This window comes from Aspergillus affinis, assembly GCF_023601865.1.
Source record: "Aspergillus affinis strain CMG 70 chromosome Unknown NODE_99_length_137546_cov_86_507649, whole genome shotgun sequence".
Classification (NCBI taxonomy): Eukaryota; Fungi; Ascomycota; class Eurotiomycetes; order Eurotiales; family Aspergillaceae; genus Aspergillus; species Aspergillus affinis.
Window position 1 is genome coordinate 43,110 of NW_026515880.1, and position 13,079 is coordinate 56,188.

Genomic DNA, 13,079 nt, shown 5'->3' on the forward strand with positions numbered 1-13,079 from the left:
TGCTCCTACCTCTACCTCTCTAATGGCTCTATCCTACCAAGAGAAGGTCTCCTCGTAGAGATCCATCGTCTGGCTGCCCTGCTTCTCACGCACTGTCTTTCGTACATCGTCGCCCATGGCTCCCGGGCCGCAGACACTCACCGCCATCGCGCCCACTTGCGTTGCTTTCTCAGTCTCCAGGATGTGATCAAAGCTTGGCTTGCCGAAGTTCAGGCTAATAGGTACGGTGGGCGGCACCGTGTTGGCCCAGGGGCTCTCGCCTGTCTTGAAATCTTCCGTGCTAGTTTCCTTGAGGGTGACGTAGATCTGGACCGAGAGTGAGAATTCCGGCAGGGAAAAGTAGGAGTGTTGTTTCTGCTCGTTGGGGACTTGGATAGCCGGGTGGTTGAGGAGGGTGGTCATCCATGGTTGGATCCATGTTAGATGGTCTAAGACTTATCAGTAACCACATTGGATCGACCATGTTCTGTTCGAACATACCTAGACTGCGAACCACCCAGACCAAAGTCACTTTCCGAACTGCTGTCATCCGCGCCGCAAATCCACTGACGAACTCCTGCATGTAACTCATAGGATGTGTGATCCCGATCCCGCCGGCGACCAGGACCACAGTCCCGTACGAGTTGAGAGAGTGCAGTCCACCTATACAGTTAGCAATGCTTCAACCAAGTGACGTGAGTAACAGTAACATACCAAAAGGCCCCTCGGCGAGCGCTCGAGCCGTGAACTTCTCGTCCGGAGACTTGTTCACCTTCTCAACGAGCTTATGCGTAAACCCATCGCGTCGCTTGATCAGAAACGACATGACAGCCTGCTGAGGCTCTCCCAGCAACGCGTTCAAGGAATCGCCCGAGCCGCGTTTCTGCAACATACCCGGCGGCTGGGACAGTTTCCACGCTACCGAGAAGGGATGCGAGGTCCACAGTCCCAGTGACGGGATGTATAGGTACATGTACTGACCGGCTTTGAATTGCCACGACCGCGCCATCGTCACGTCCACGCGGGCTACGTCGCCAGGAAGCAGCTCCACAGTGGCTCTCGTCATCTTGCGGCCAAAGTTGCGCCAGAGGATAAGACCCAGTCGTCCAGCCCTCTGCATCTGAGTCAGTGACAGTTCGCGTTTGTTGGTTCAACCACTCACATCTAATCCCCATAAGACCAGGGTCGCCAGCATAACCCATTGTTGGGCGAGACCCTGGAGATGGTACCACAGACCCACAAATGCCATGATTGCCAACACAATATGTAGGTGCAAGAAAGCCTCGTAGAAGGCATGACGGACGGGCGAAGCGGACTGGAGGAAGATTGCGACGAATGCGATAAGCGCCTAGCAAGCAAAGTCAGTTAGCTCTGGCCCGCGCACCAACAGCGGGAATACTCACAACCAACCCTGCGACAAAGAATGGTGTGTGCCAGATGAGGTAGGTAATTTTGCTCATGCTTTCTGCTTCACTTAGTATTGTCATAAACTCAGCCATCGAAAAGATCTCACTCACCCTTTTGAGCCTGGCCGACCACCACACAGATCACATGCAGGATCCCGCCTGCAACCATGAGCCGTCCGATCCACCGATGCATGAGGTTGAACGTGTCGAATGGAAGTCCCAACAGCCAAATCAACGGGTTGTTTCGCCCGGCTGTCAGCACCAGAGCCGGTGAGTTCATCACGGCCAAGTGGCCGCCCGCGTACTTCAGCTGGTACATCATCTCGCTGTACTCGGCCCACCAGTCAATCAGGGCGAAGAAGAAGATCAGATTCAGTGCGATATAGCCCAGCAATAGCAATGTTTCCAATCTTAGCGGGACGACGCCCATGTGAAAGGTATCCAGCAGGCGAAACTCGCGGCTGTGACGGGTGGTGAATAGTGGCGCATAGAGGATATGTTTCTTGACGAAGGCGGACAATCGAGAGGAACGAACGAATCGTGACTGGTCTTTCTTTTCCAGAGCTTCCTGCCGGCGTCGTCTATGCCGTAGTCGAATGATGGCACGGCCTATGAACAGGACAAAAAACACGCCGCCCAGAACATATAACGGTGTCGCCAATGCCGGGTTCATTGGCGGGTGGTGTTTGGGGTTCCGGTGCGCCCCCGGCTTTAGCAGCTCTACGCCCATGATATCAAGCCTTTGGGATCAATTTCGGTAGGATCCTGAAGTGAAGGAGAAAAGGTAGGCACGTAAAAAGGGGCTAGAAGCCACACACATCCGCTTCAACTTGGCCGTGTTGTCCGAGCCACTGGGAGGAGTCCGGAGAGGTTGTCGACACGCATCTAAGAGAGGGAAGAGAAAAAAATGGCACAAATTGTCAAAGATTCAAAAATAATATAAGGAAAGCCCACTTGGTAATGACGTGCCCCATACAGTTTTATTATATATTCTAGGGATGCGTCATCCACTCCGTTGACAGTCCCGGGCTTGTGAACAGCTTGCCCCAGGCGAACACTGGGGCAGACTGCTTGCCAAGTTTTTTTTTTTTGTCCTCATGTTTATCCCATACAAGTGGAACCCCACGGCAACCGGGCGCGTGCAATGGAGGAGAATGTGGGGAAATGATGTGTTGGAATGTGAGGGATGTAGTCATGGACTTGTCTCGATCCCGGTGGGTGTTATCTCGACGCGGCGGGGGAAATCAGAAAGATCCGTATACGTTCTTGCAGATCGGCCGAGTTCTGACGATCTTCTGTGAGCATAGAGCGGTAGACCTGAATGGATGTGGTTGAAACGTCGTCTGGGACTGAACGCGATGAAACAGCAGCGCCGGAAACGGAAAAAGGGGAGCAAAACCCCATCCGCCAAACCCGAAGCATCCACCGTTGTCGCGTGGGATCTAGTGCGTCATGAGAAACATCAAACTGGTTTCCTTCTCGCAGTTGAATTCGAAAGAATTATAACTCTCAAGTCAGTCAGTTGTTGCGAACCCATCACACCCGCTAATCTTATCCCACCCCGTATATACCCCTTGATTCGACATTCCTGTGTCCGGCTCGAAGATCGTCCAGGTGGAGGACCACATGAGCCTCTGCACCGGGTGAAAAATCAGGTAAATCTGATCAGTGTGAACTGGTGATTTTGTAAGTCGCTAGAATAACTCGTAGGAAACCATCATGAGACGGACGTCATCAACTCGATGAACAATGGATTGCGCAAGTCGCCTTGACGCGCCTCTCGTCTATACAACATCGGAAAGACAAAACAAGGTTAAAGATATTGTTGCATCCCAGGGCCAACCGATGATGCAGGGGCATATCAGACTGCCAAGAGCCCATTGTAACGTTACGGCGCCGGATCGACGGTCAAGGTTTTTATCGGGGAGAAGCAGACCGAAAGGCAGTTACTGGCTTCAGCCGGTGGAGAAACGAGAACTGGCCGTTCCGGCCTGATCCTGAGGTGCCCTTGGTCGGGATCAATCCCAATACCACCGTGCCTTCTATCGACGGGCTGCCGATGGGAAACCCTCTCACTCAAATTTAAGCTTCACCGCGGACAATGGCCATCTCCACCTGGTTCCTTTTTAACCTTCTTTTCTAAATTTGACATGTAAGCCACTCCTGACTAGCCGGCGAGCGAGTCGACTCTAGTGGTTTACCCTTGCGATGGCATGTTTAACCTTCGTCAATTTAAAAGTGGGTTGCAAACCTCTACCAAGTCAATGTAAACGACCGTATCCGGCCGGGTTCATCCTCCTGTAGAAACCGGCAACTCTTCCCTCAAAAGGGGTTAATCTGATCTCTTTTCGTAACCATGGCACCGAAACTCGCGTGGGAAAAGCCGTCAGTTGCGGCTTTGTGTCCACGCCTTTTAGAAACGAGGGCTAGAACAAGGGCCTAGAACTTGAGGCCTGGCATTTTAACTGCATGCAGCGCTAGGTCGAGATTCGGAGCCGTCCCACTGCGTGGAGCACGATGGAACAAATAAACAGGACAGGCCTTCCGTAAGAGATTCTAGTCAGGGTCAATCATGAGTCGTGAGGTCAGTAAAGAAAAAAAAATCATCAAGTGGAGCAAGTGAACCAGACACATAACAAAAAGTGACAGGGAATTGTCAACTGTGCATCTTGACATCACATTATTAGTCTATAGACAGGCGATCCACCAGACGAGAGATGTTGGATCCTGATCCGACTTGATATTGAGACCTGGAGGGAAGATACATAACAGGCCGATAAATTAACCGTAACGCCATATTCCGCGGAAATAGTCAATCGCCAATCCCATGTTCCCATTGTCCACCGAAACCTGGCTTTTCCAAACAAGCACAGTTTATCCCACATGATGTATAGTAAAATGTAGCTAAGTAGATACTAATAACAATTCGTAGTAAAACAGAAAAATGGGTATTTGCCCTGTTTTTTGGCCTTTTCTGGTGATTATGTCTCAGTCTTGTCAGGCACAGTGGGGCGCGCGTCAAGACTTTCGTGCGCAATTTCATCATTTCCCAAGGCAGCCGGTAAGTTCTTCATCTTTGGAAGATCTGCCTTAAGATCCCTCGATCGTTTTGACGATCTCTTCTTCTTCATTTGCTTTCTCGCCTTGCTCCTCTCTTCCTGTATACAAGAATAATCGGCGACGTCAACGCCTGCACTGTGGCATAGCGAAGTGCACTCGGATTCAATGACCTTGACAAGGTTGGCGGTGAAACCGTAGAAGGCGGGATTGTAGGCGTTGCGAGCCCAGTACATCAGTTCGGATGCCACACGGCCCAGGTTTGGAATGGATTGCGTTGGGATTTGCTTGACCGGCTCTTCGTCGTCCGCCTCATCGGAAGAAGACAGCGCCTTGGATACAGGAGACGACGGGGAGGATGAATCCGAGGAAAATAGATAATCGGTGTCGGAGGCAAGAACATGGAGGAGGTGATAGACCGCGGCAAAGCCCACCAAGGTCAGCTCCACCGGATCCAGGGGCAATTTGTTAAACCAGTTCGTGGCCTTTTCAACTGTGAACGAGGCGGGAAGTGAGGTGTCGCCTGTAGCACGCGCTGTGAAAACGGCGGCGATCATGGCACAGCGAACGGCGATCGTGATTTCCTCACGAACAGATACAGGAAGCGAAGAATCGAGGAACTTGAAGGTTTGGTTGGACTTATTCTTGCCCTTCTCTTTCGGGAGCGCAGAAAGGACCGATCCGATATTATCAACGCGATCCTGCTCGAAGAACACAGCCTTCATCACAAGAGCGCGGGTATGAGCAGCAGAAGGCTGAGGGGCCACGTCCAGAGCGAGTTTGATCTTTGCTTTGAAGATAGTACGACTCTTCTTCGCGTCAGGTCCGCCAGAGCTCGCCTCGAAATAATTGAGCAGTGCACGTTGCAGGAGGTGGCTCGACCACCACGCAGCCAGGGCGTCCAAGGAGGACTGAATGGCGGGGTCTTCTTCCACCACGTCCAGGAGGGCCTCGTCGTCGTCGGTACCTTCCTGCGTGGGGCGACTCCAAGTGAGATTCGCGGCTCTTTGAACGACGCTGTCGGTCATGACGACCTCGCAATCAAGCTTCAGTAAAGCCGCGAGGTGGCTAGGAAGCGCATCTGGATCATCCTTCGGCAACGAGGCATTCATTTTTCGCGCGAGTTCCCACTGATACCGAGCCAGGCTACGAGCGACCTCGTTGGATGTATTGAAAGTCCACGAGCCAGGTACTCCAACACGCCACATCAAAATACGGCAATGCAGGGCCTTCAGCATCATCCTCATGGGGCTTCTGGGCAGGGTGCCTGCGGCAAAGATTGTGAGGACGAGGCGACTCTTGCTGATTTCGGCATCACCACCCGCAAGTTGAGCGTCAATGGCAATGTCCCAGGTTTTCACTCGGCCTCTCTCATCGTCCTCAGTAACGCCCGTTGCCCAGGAGTACAATTGCCATCCCATGAAGCAACGAAGCACATACTCAAAGCATCGCGACGTGACCACGTACCACTCATGGAAGAACGTGTGGCGCGGCACGCCGACTTGCTGAATGCTTGTGAGCCAGGCCTGGCGTCGGTAATCGCTCGAAGACATGGTGGCGTCGGATTTGGGGGCCGTCTTAGGTGTGAGATTCTGCCGACTTTGGCCCGAGTTGAAGAGATAAACGAAGACCACGAATGCACTTCCGACGACCAGCGTGGCAAGAACAAGGAAATGGGAGACGGCCCGAGCATGCCAAGAGTACCAAAAGCTCCGAAGGGGGTCTGCCCAAGGGGCATTGGAGGGCAACTGAAGATGCCTGAGAAGATTGATGGGGACGGCCAGAAGGCCTTTGGCTGAAGACTCTGTATCCTTCTCACTGTTTAGGCCCTCCACAATCATCAGGCCGGCAAGAGCTCCGAGCATGTACTTGTTGGGGTAATGAGACCGTTTGCGTCCTCCAGCAGACGCCGAATTGCCGCTGTTGCTGCTAGGGGACTGAATGTATGACTGCGACCACGCATCGTCTTTTGGCGGTGCGGCACGCATGCGCTTGAAGGCATCGGGAACCTTCATAAGACCTTCGGGAGGATAGCTGGAGCTCGGAGAGTGATCGCTGGCGGGGGAGTCTTCCCTATGAGAAAACACACTGGGAGACGAACTGGCGCCGGACTCGCCCGATACAGTATAGTTGCTCGGCGATGAAACGGATGCTGCCGAGGTCAGGGTCTGATCGACCGCCTTGTCAGCCTGGCGCAGGCGGTTCTTCAATGCGGTGTTCTCGTCCTCCAGGCGCTTGTTTCGAATCTCGAGGTGTCGGATATACTCCGTCGCTTTAGACAGGATGGATGCCTTGTTCAATTTGCTGGCGGGGGTCGCGCCCTCTGCATCGTCGTCCTCCACTAGGTTACCGTTCGCGTTCTTCGAGCCCCTCAGGCTCGGAACGCTGTCGCGGAGTTCAGCGATCTTCTCGTTCAAGTTGGCGCGATACCTCTTCTCGATGACGTTGTGTGCTCGTTTCTTAGCGGGCATTTTCTTGCCATTCGGAAGAACAGCGCCGCTAACCGTTGAACCGTCGTCATCGCTACCTGACTTGCGCTTGCGGTTGATGGCGCCCTCGAGCGACATAGGGGAATTGGATGTCGTCGAGTTTGCAGACAGAAAATCAGCCCCACCGAGCGAACAAGTCTGAGGTGGGAGTCTCTCGCCGGAATCCTGGCCCATGAAAGAATCAAAGGGAAAGTTGCCGCAGTCCAGCGACACGTCGGGTGAGAAGTCGCTCTTGGGAAACATGTCGACGCTTTGCTGTCCAACCGATTTATTGGGCGAGGTGAAGGGGAAATCAAGAGGCGACTGGGACAGCTCCTTGGTAGATTCGGTGAAGGCATTATCGTCCCATCGCATCCACTGCGTCCAATCCTGACTCGAGTCGTCCGAGCCGGATTTAGGGAAGGACATAGATTCAGAGCGAGACTCTCGTCGGTCGGGGGAGAAGAGCTGGAAATCACTACCCATGTTGGGCATAGCCATGTTGTCCAGCGGCCTGGGTATGGACCATCAAGGCACACTGGCTAGGAGAAGGGAGGGCGAGATGATGTCGTAGCGATTTATCGCACGAGGGTGGTGGTTGGCGGGATTTGAGAAATTTTGCCGTTCTATACGGGACAGAAGGTCAACGATGATGGTAACCAAAGCATACAGGACCCCTCTGGATTGATGATGCAGATGAAGTCACGTCTCAGCGTACCTGGCGAGATGAGAAAGGAAGAAAGTTGCAGACCGGGCTAGGTGGGCTTGGTTGTAAGGTGATTGATGATCAGCCAGAACCGAGTGCGCTAAGGAGGCTAAAAGTTGAACTGTGGAGTAAGGTTTAGGCGTCTACCCGTCTCCTTAGGAAAGAGAATTGCTGCTCTATTTTTCGCGTGGCAAATTCCCAGATGGCAAAAGAACGAAAAAAAGATGAATGGTTGACTGGCGTGGGAAGAGAGCTGGGAGAATTGTCAGGGATAACTCCAGTCATGGTCTTCAAAGGCTGCAAGGGGCAACAGCGGAGGGAAAGATTACCTGATTGCTAAGATCTTATCAGAACTTGTTGGGCGGTTGGGTCAAACGAGCGCCGTGGTTCAGTCTGCTCACATGGAACGGGACGAATCCACAGTTAATTCCGCACCTTCCGCCTGGGAATATTGAGGAATGAAGAGGAGTGGTAAGGGTCACAACAGAACAGACTGCAGGGGACGTGTGCAACTGTGTAAGTGCAACTGTGGATGAAGGAGGGAGAGGGGTGGGATGATTGGAGTTTGGGGGAGGAAAGATGCATGGCAGGCCGTCGATGGCTGCAACGGGCGTCGTTCCAGAGGCAGAATGGAAGGGGAGCCTCGGGCATCTCTCGGCGGCAGAACGTCGTATGATCGCGGGTCTCGATTTCCGGCAAGCCGACTGGCCTGGAGCTGTCTGGTATGGTCATGGTGGTAACGCAGGATGGGGCGGATTTGGATGGATTTGGGTGTAATCTAGGCAGGGATTGACGTCTGGTATGGTCATCCCGGGTAAGATACCCTCCGCTTAGAGGAACCAATCGAAATGGAGACCGCAGGCAGATCCCGTGACATCACGGGTTGCGACAGACAAACAGGGCAAACTTGCCAGTAAACAGTGTACTCGAGGTGCTCTACGGTGCTTCTCTGCACAATTCAGATGGAACTGCATTACGGATATTACTTAGAATTATCATTGATCTTCTCAACTACTGCCATTTGACTCATTGATTCATAACTCCGTATATGACTGATTCGCCGCCTGTTTGACCGCTGCATATTCAAATATATACAGTGCAACTGTGGGTGACGGTGCGACAACCATGGCGGTGCGTGGCCTTGAACTTCAAACAGTGTCCTTTTCACCACTGCCTTACTTGGTGACGGCTTCATTGAAAGCATTTCGCTGAAAACGCAGACTAACTCCGTTCGGTGTGCATCTAATCTCCTCTCCACGTCATCGACTCCATTTTCCCACGCAACCTGCAGAGGTGGAGCGGGCAATGAACGCGCGGATCATTTCTCCCAACCACTATTAAGACTCCAGACATCCAGGCTAACGCTAGTGTCCTCACCCAGTCCCTCCGCAGAAACCGTCAAAGTATCCAGAGGGGCGGTAGGGAAGAACGCCATGGTTCCTCCCTGGACCCCGTCCTCGAGAAAGACCTCGAAGACCGACCGATCAATCACACCGCCAAAGCTGAACGACCCGCCCTCCAAGGACGAGACGGTGGTGTTAAAAAGGGGCGTGAAGTTCCCATTGTCTGCGCTGGTGAACCCATGAGTTCCCGCTCGATTGATCCAGAAGCGACCGGTGTCGAGAACCACCCCTCCGTCGAGATACTCGCCCGACGCGGACGAGGTGAAGTTGAAGTTTACCTTTCCAGCCGGGTCGGTCGCCACAATACCGTCGATGCTCACGTTGAATGAAATCGCGTTGGACGACACATCGGTAAAATTCACGCTTGCCTCGTCATTCCCGAAATTATCTTCAGCGAGTCGCTGCCCTCTCACTGGCGAGAGATCTTCAAAAGGAGCCTGAGTAACGGTCCACTTTCCGTCGAGATTGATAAGAGCATGCACTCGTGGCAATCCAGTGGAGCTTCTCCATCTCTCAAGCGGGCCAGTGGGGACCTCTTCAGTGTAGTCCCAGTTGCTGGCCCAGACGATCGAGACGGGAGATTTTTCTGAAAGACCCGAGTACCACTGCGCGGCATAATTGTCTTTGGCGAAATCATACAAAGTTTCGTGCTCATCTTCGGACGTGAAGTGCGTTCCGTTGAAATCCCCGACCAGATAGTAAGTGCCCGAACCGCCAAGCGGGGCTCCGGGATTGACCGAGATGAACAGCACGTGTTTGCTATCTTCGCCGGACGTCTGGTCCACGGAAAATTTGACCAGGTTCGGACATTCAAACTGCGATCCTGGCAGGCCGGGCTGCGTGAAATTCGAGGCATGAGTCCAGTCCCGGAGATTGGGCGACGTGTAAAAGCCGATGACCAGGTCCTTGGCGTACGCGATGGTCATGACCCATTGCTGGGTTTCGGAGTGCCAAGTCACCTGGGGATCGCGAAAATCTTTGGACGTGCTGTTGATGACCGGATTTTTCTGATATTTGGTGAACGTGTACCCGCCATCCCTGGAATACGCAATGTGTTGCGTCTCGAGATCCGGTGTATCCACGGTATAGATGGCCACCACGCCATCCGTTTGGTTCGGAAAGAAACCGGACGTGTTCTCGCTGTCTACCACTGCTGACCCGGAGAAGATACCCTCGTCCGGGTGGCTAGGGGATATCGCGATGGGTTGGTTTGTCCAATGGTACAAATCCTGGCTGGTCGCATGGCCCCAATGTTGATTTCCCGCCACCGTCTCAAAAGGGTTGTCTGCTTCTGTCAGAAATGAACCTTGTAGCCGGTAGGAAAACTCAACTCACACTGATAGTACAGGTGATATATCCCCTTTTGACTGTCAAAGAAAAGACCATTCGGATCGTTCATGAAATTGGTGGGAGGAGAGAAATGGACCTGAGGCCGAAGACTTCCAGAGTAATCGGCTGCCCGCACAATTCCCAGCAGGGAAGATAAAACCAACGACTTGAGAAACATCTTGCAGATCTGATCATGGATGCTCAACTCATCTCAGTGCAGCACCTCCGGGGAGGTGCTATTTATATGCTATCCCCTCATATCCGGGAAATCTTTTACGAGTGGCTTGATCAGGCCGAAAACCTGCTACGTTATTGGCAACAGGAATGGAGCAAGCCGAGAACCAAATGGGGAAATGAGCCCGATGAACTATTAAGACAAAAAGAATATTTTGCTCGTTCGTCTTAGGGCGGGGTTGGAAATGCGCACTATGTCACGATGAAGCTCATTCGCACCATCACGATCTTGCGACATGATTCTATTTTGATGTGAAGCCATATCGGAAACACGGACGGCTTCCTGATTCATGTCCCCGGAAGCCATCCAAAGCCATCCAAAGCCATCCAAAGCCAACTGAACGAGAATGTCGAATTTCTCGACCCAACGATATCCTGACACTGCAACATGTGAAATGCATCGTGTGGGGGATGTGCTCGCTTGGCACCGAAGCTCGGAGCAGAGCTCGGGGTATTGTCGGGGTATCCACAAAACCTTACCCCTCGACCTCCCCATCATCGGCTACTCCAGAGGGGTTTCGGAGAATTTACTTTCTACAGACCTGCCGAGAGGGGCATGAAGCTCAACTAACATAGGATAGAATGGAATTAGTGCTATGAAGTGTTCAGAAGAATCGGACGGGTGACATCATCGGTTCTCCGCCTATTCAATGACGATTCCATGCAGCAGTGCTACAGCTAGCACACCGACACAACCATCATGCAATGTATTAAATGCCTCATCGCAGTCCGAAGAGTCCCCTGTCGACCCAATGGCCCACCTAAAGATCAATCTGCAAAGAAAGGGTGGACTTCATGACCGAGTTACCGTAGAAGAACTCCGTTCTAAGAAATAGTTAGCAGGTAGCACAGCCCCATATGGAGAGACGAAAACTTACCCAGCATTTCCAACATTGACATAGGTGGAGGTGGTGAATCGGTTCAGCTTCGACAGGGCAAGCAGCCAGTCCTTAAGATCACCGGTGAACTCGCCCTCGAACTGCTTCTCGGGCATCAAAGTGCTAACGGTGATACCAGTATCCTCGTTGACATCCTCATACAGCTTCCAGGAGGTACCGAAAAGGTCGTCGATGGTGGCAACGGCTCCGTTAGCCCAGCCGATGGGGAGCTGGCCGCCCTCGTACTGGAGCCAGAGCATGAGCTCGCGCGAGGAAGAGGAGGTCGAGTCGCCCTTCTTGTCGTTGGTCATGAAATCGAAGCAGACATTTCCTATTTCCGTCAGATGGAATTATTTTTTGATTGTGCAAATAAAGGCCCATACCCTTGTACGCAGTAGTGTTGGTCTTGGTCCAGCTGTACGACGTAGGGATCGAGTTGATCGCAGAAAGCTTGGTCTCGAGGTTCTGAGTGAGGCCGACAAACGAGTATCCCTTGGGGACGTTGTCCCTGCGCGAGTCAATACACAGTCGCGTAATTTGATTGCAGCGATGTCGTCAAACTCACGTGGCCTTCACGTAGTCGATATCCGTCTTGCTGTTCCAGTGCACCTGCTGAGTGCCACTGCTCGACTTGCTGGTGCTGTCATACCCGGTGCACTGGGTACCGACCATCTGGTCCTTGTTGTAGAGCATGTTATACACGATCCACGGAGTTCCCATGAGGATCTTATAATCCTGTACGCCGCACAGGTTGACCGAGTCCGCCCGAGAAGTCAACTCAGTCGGGAGACCGAAGACCGAAGTCGCGAGAGAAAGCGCCGCCAGGGCAACAGCATCGCGAAGATAAACCATTTTCACAGAAAGGTCGAGAAAAAAGAATGTACGGTATTGAACCTAAAGAATGAAGAATGAAAAAGAGCGACTGGATTGACACCCGAAAAAAAGGAACGAAAGATGATTGATAAAAACAAGCTCAGAGTTTAACAGCAAACACCCAGTTTCTTAAATTCCAAGTTAGACGCGGCTTAATCTCGATGCAGCTCCATCTGTGTGAAACAGAGTGAAACGGCGAATAGCAAGGCAATCAAGGGAGCAATCTGATCGATATTAAGGAGTCGTGGGACTTGCTTGAAACATGCCTTATCACGCTAATTGGCTTTAATGAGTGGATCGCGATTGGGATTGGATGATCCACCTGAATCCACTGCGAGTGCCGATGGCAACACCGAGGATCTCCTGATAAAGGGGATTGATAGCCTTATGTTGACATTTTTTAGATCGTTTGATATTGATATTGTTTGGATATTGGTACTTTGCATAGTGATTTCAGACCGGCTCCCAGGATGATGACTCGGGCCGATGCACTCGAAAAATGAAAGATAAGAGGAAATTTAAATGAGATTCAATGAAGATTCAATGACTCGTCTGTGCTTAATTTACGACCGATTTCGGACCTGTGATGCATCCTAGTAGATTCATGTTAGTCGAAGATCATCGCTCGCCAACTTCCACATCCAATCCTCTGCAGACATCAACGGTGCCACGGACGTCATCATAAAAAGCAACAAGAGCACTGCCTCCCGTATTAAACAGCCACGCTCAGCACACGTTTTACGAAG

At 52.2% G+C, this 13,079-nt stretch overlaps 3 protein-coding genes across 3 annotated transcripts; all 3 read right to left on the reverse strand.

Moving 5' to 3' along the window:
* Positions 1-33: 33 nt before the first annotated feature.
* On the reverse strand, positions 34-2,058 carry KD926_011584 (ferric reductase family protein; the record flags this gene model as incomplete). Its single annotated transcript, XM_053103881.1, has 6 exons — positions 34-428; positions 481-642; positions 694-1,093; positions 1,142-1,327; positions 1,383-1,444; positions 1,497-2,058. The coding sequence occupies 6 exons, from the start codon at positions 2,056-2,058 to the stop codon at positions 34-36; spliced, it is 1,767 nt and encodes a 588-aa protein (XP_052952776.1).
* A 2,308-nt stretch (positions 2,059-4,366) lies between these two features.
* KD926_011585 (basic helix-loop-helix domain-containing protein) lies at positions 4,367-7,411 on the reverse strand (the record flags this gene model as incomplete). The annotated part of the gene is made up of 1 exon (XM_053103882.1): positions 4,367-7,411. One exon carries the CDS (start codon positions 7,409-7,411, stop codon positions 4,367-4,369), a length of 3,045 nt encoding a protein of 1,014 aa, XP_052952777.1.
* A 1,523-nt stretch (positions 7,412-8,934) lies between these two features.
* Positions 8,935-12,312, reverse strand: KD926_011586 (uncharacterized protein; the record flags this gene model as incomplete). Its single annotated transcript, XM_053103884.1, has 6 exons — positions 8,935-10,304; positions 10,802-10,963; positions 11,391-11,407; positions 11,461-11,791; positions 11,844-11,968; positions 12,026-12,312. The coding sequence occupies 6 exons, from the start codon at positions 12,310-12,312 to the stop codon at positions 8,935-8,937; spliced, it is 2,292 nt and encodes a 763-aa protein (XP_052952778.1).
* Positions 12,313-13,079: the final 767 nt, after the last annotated feature.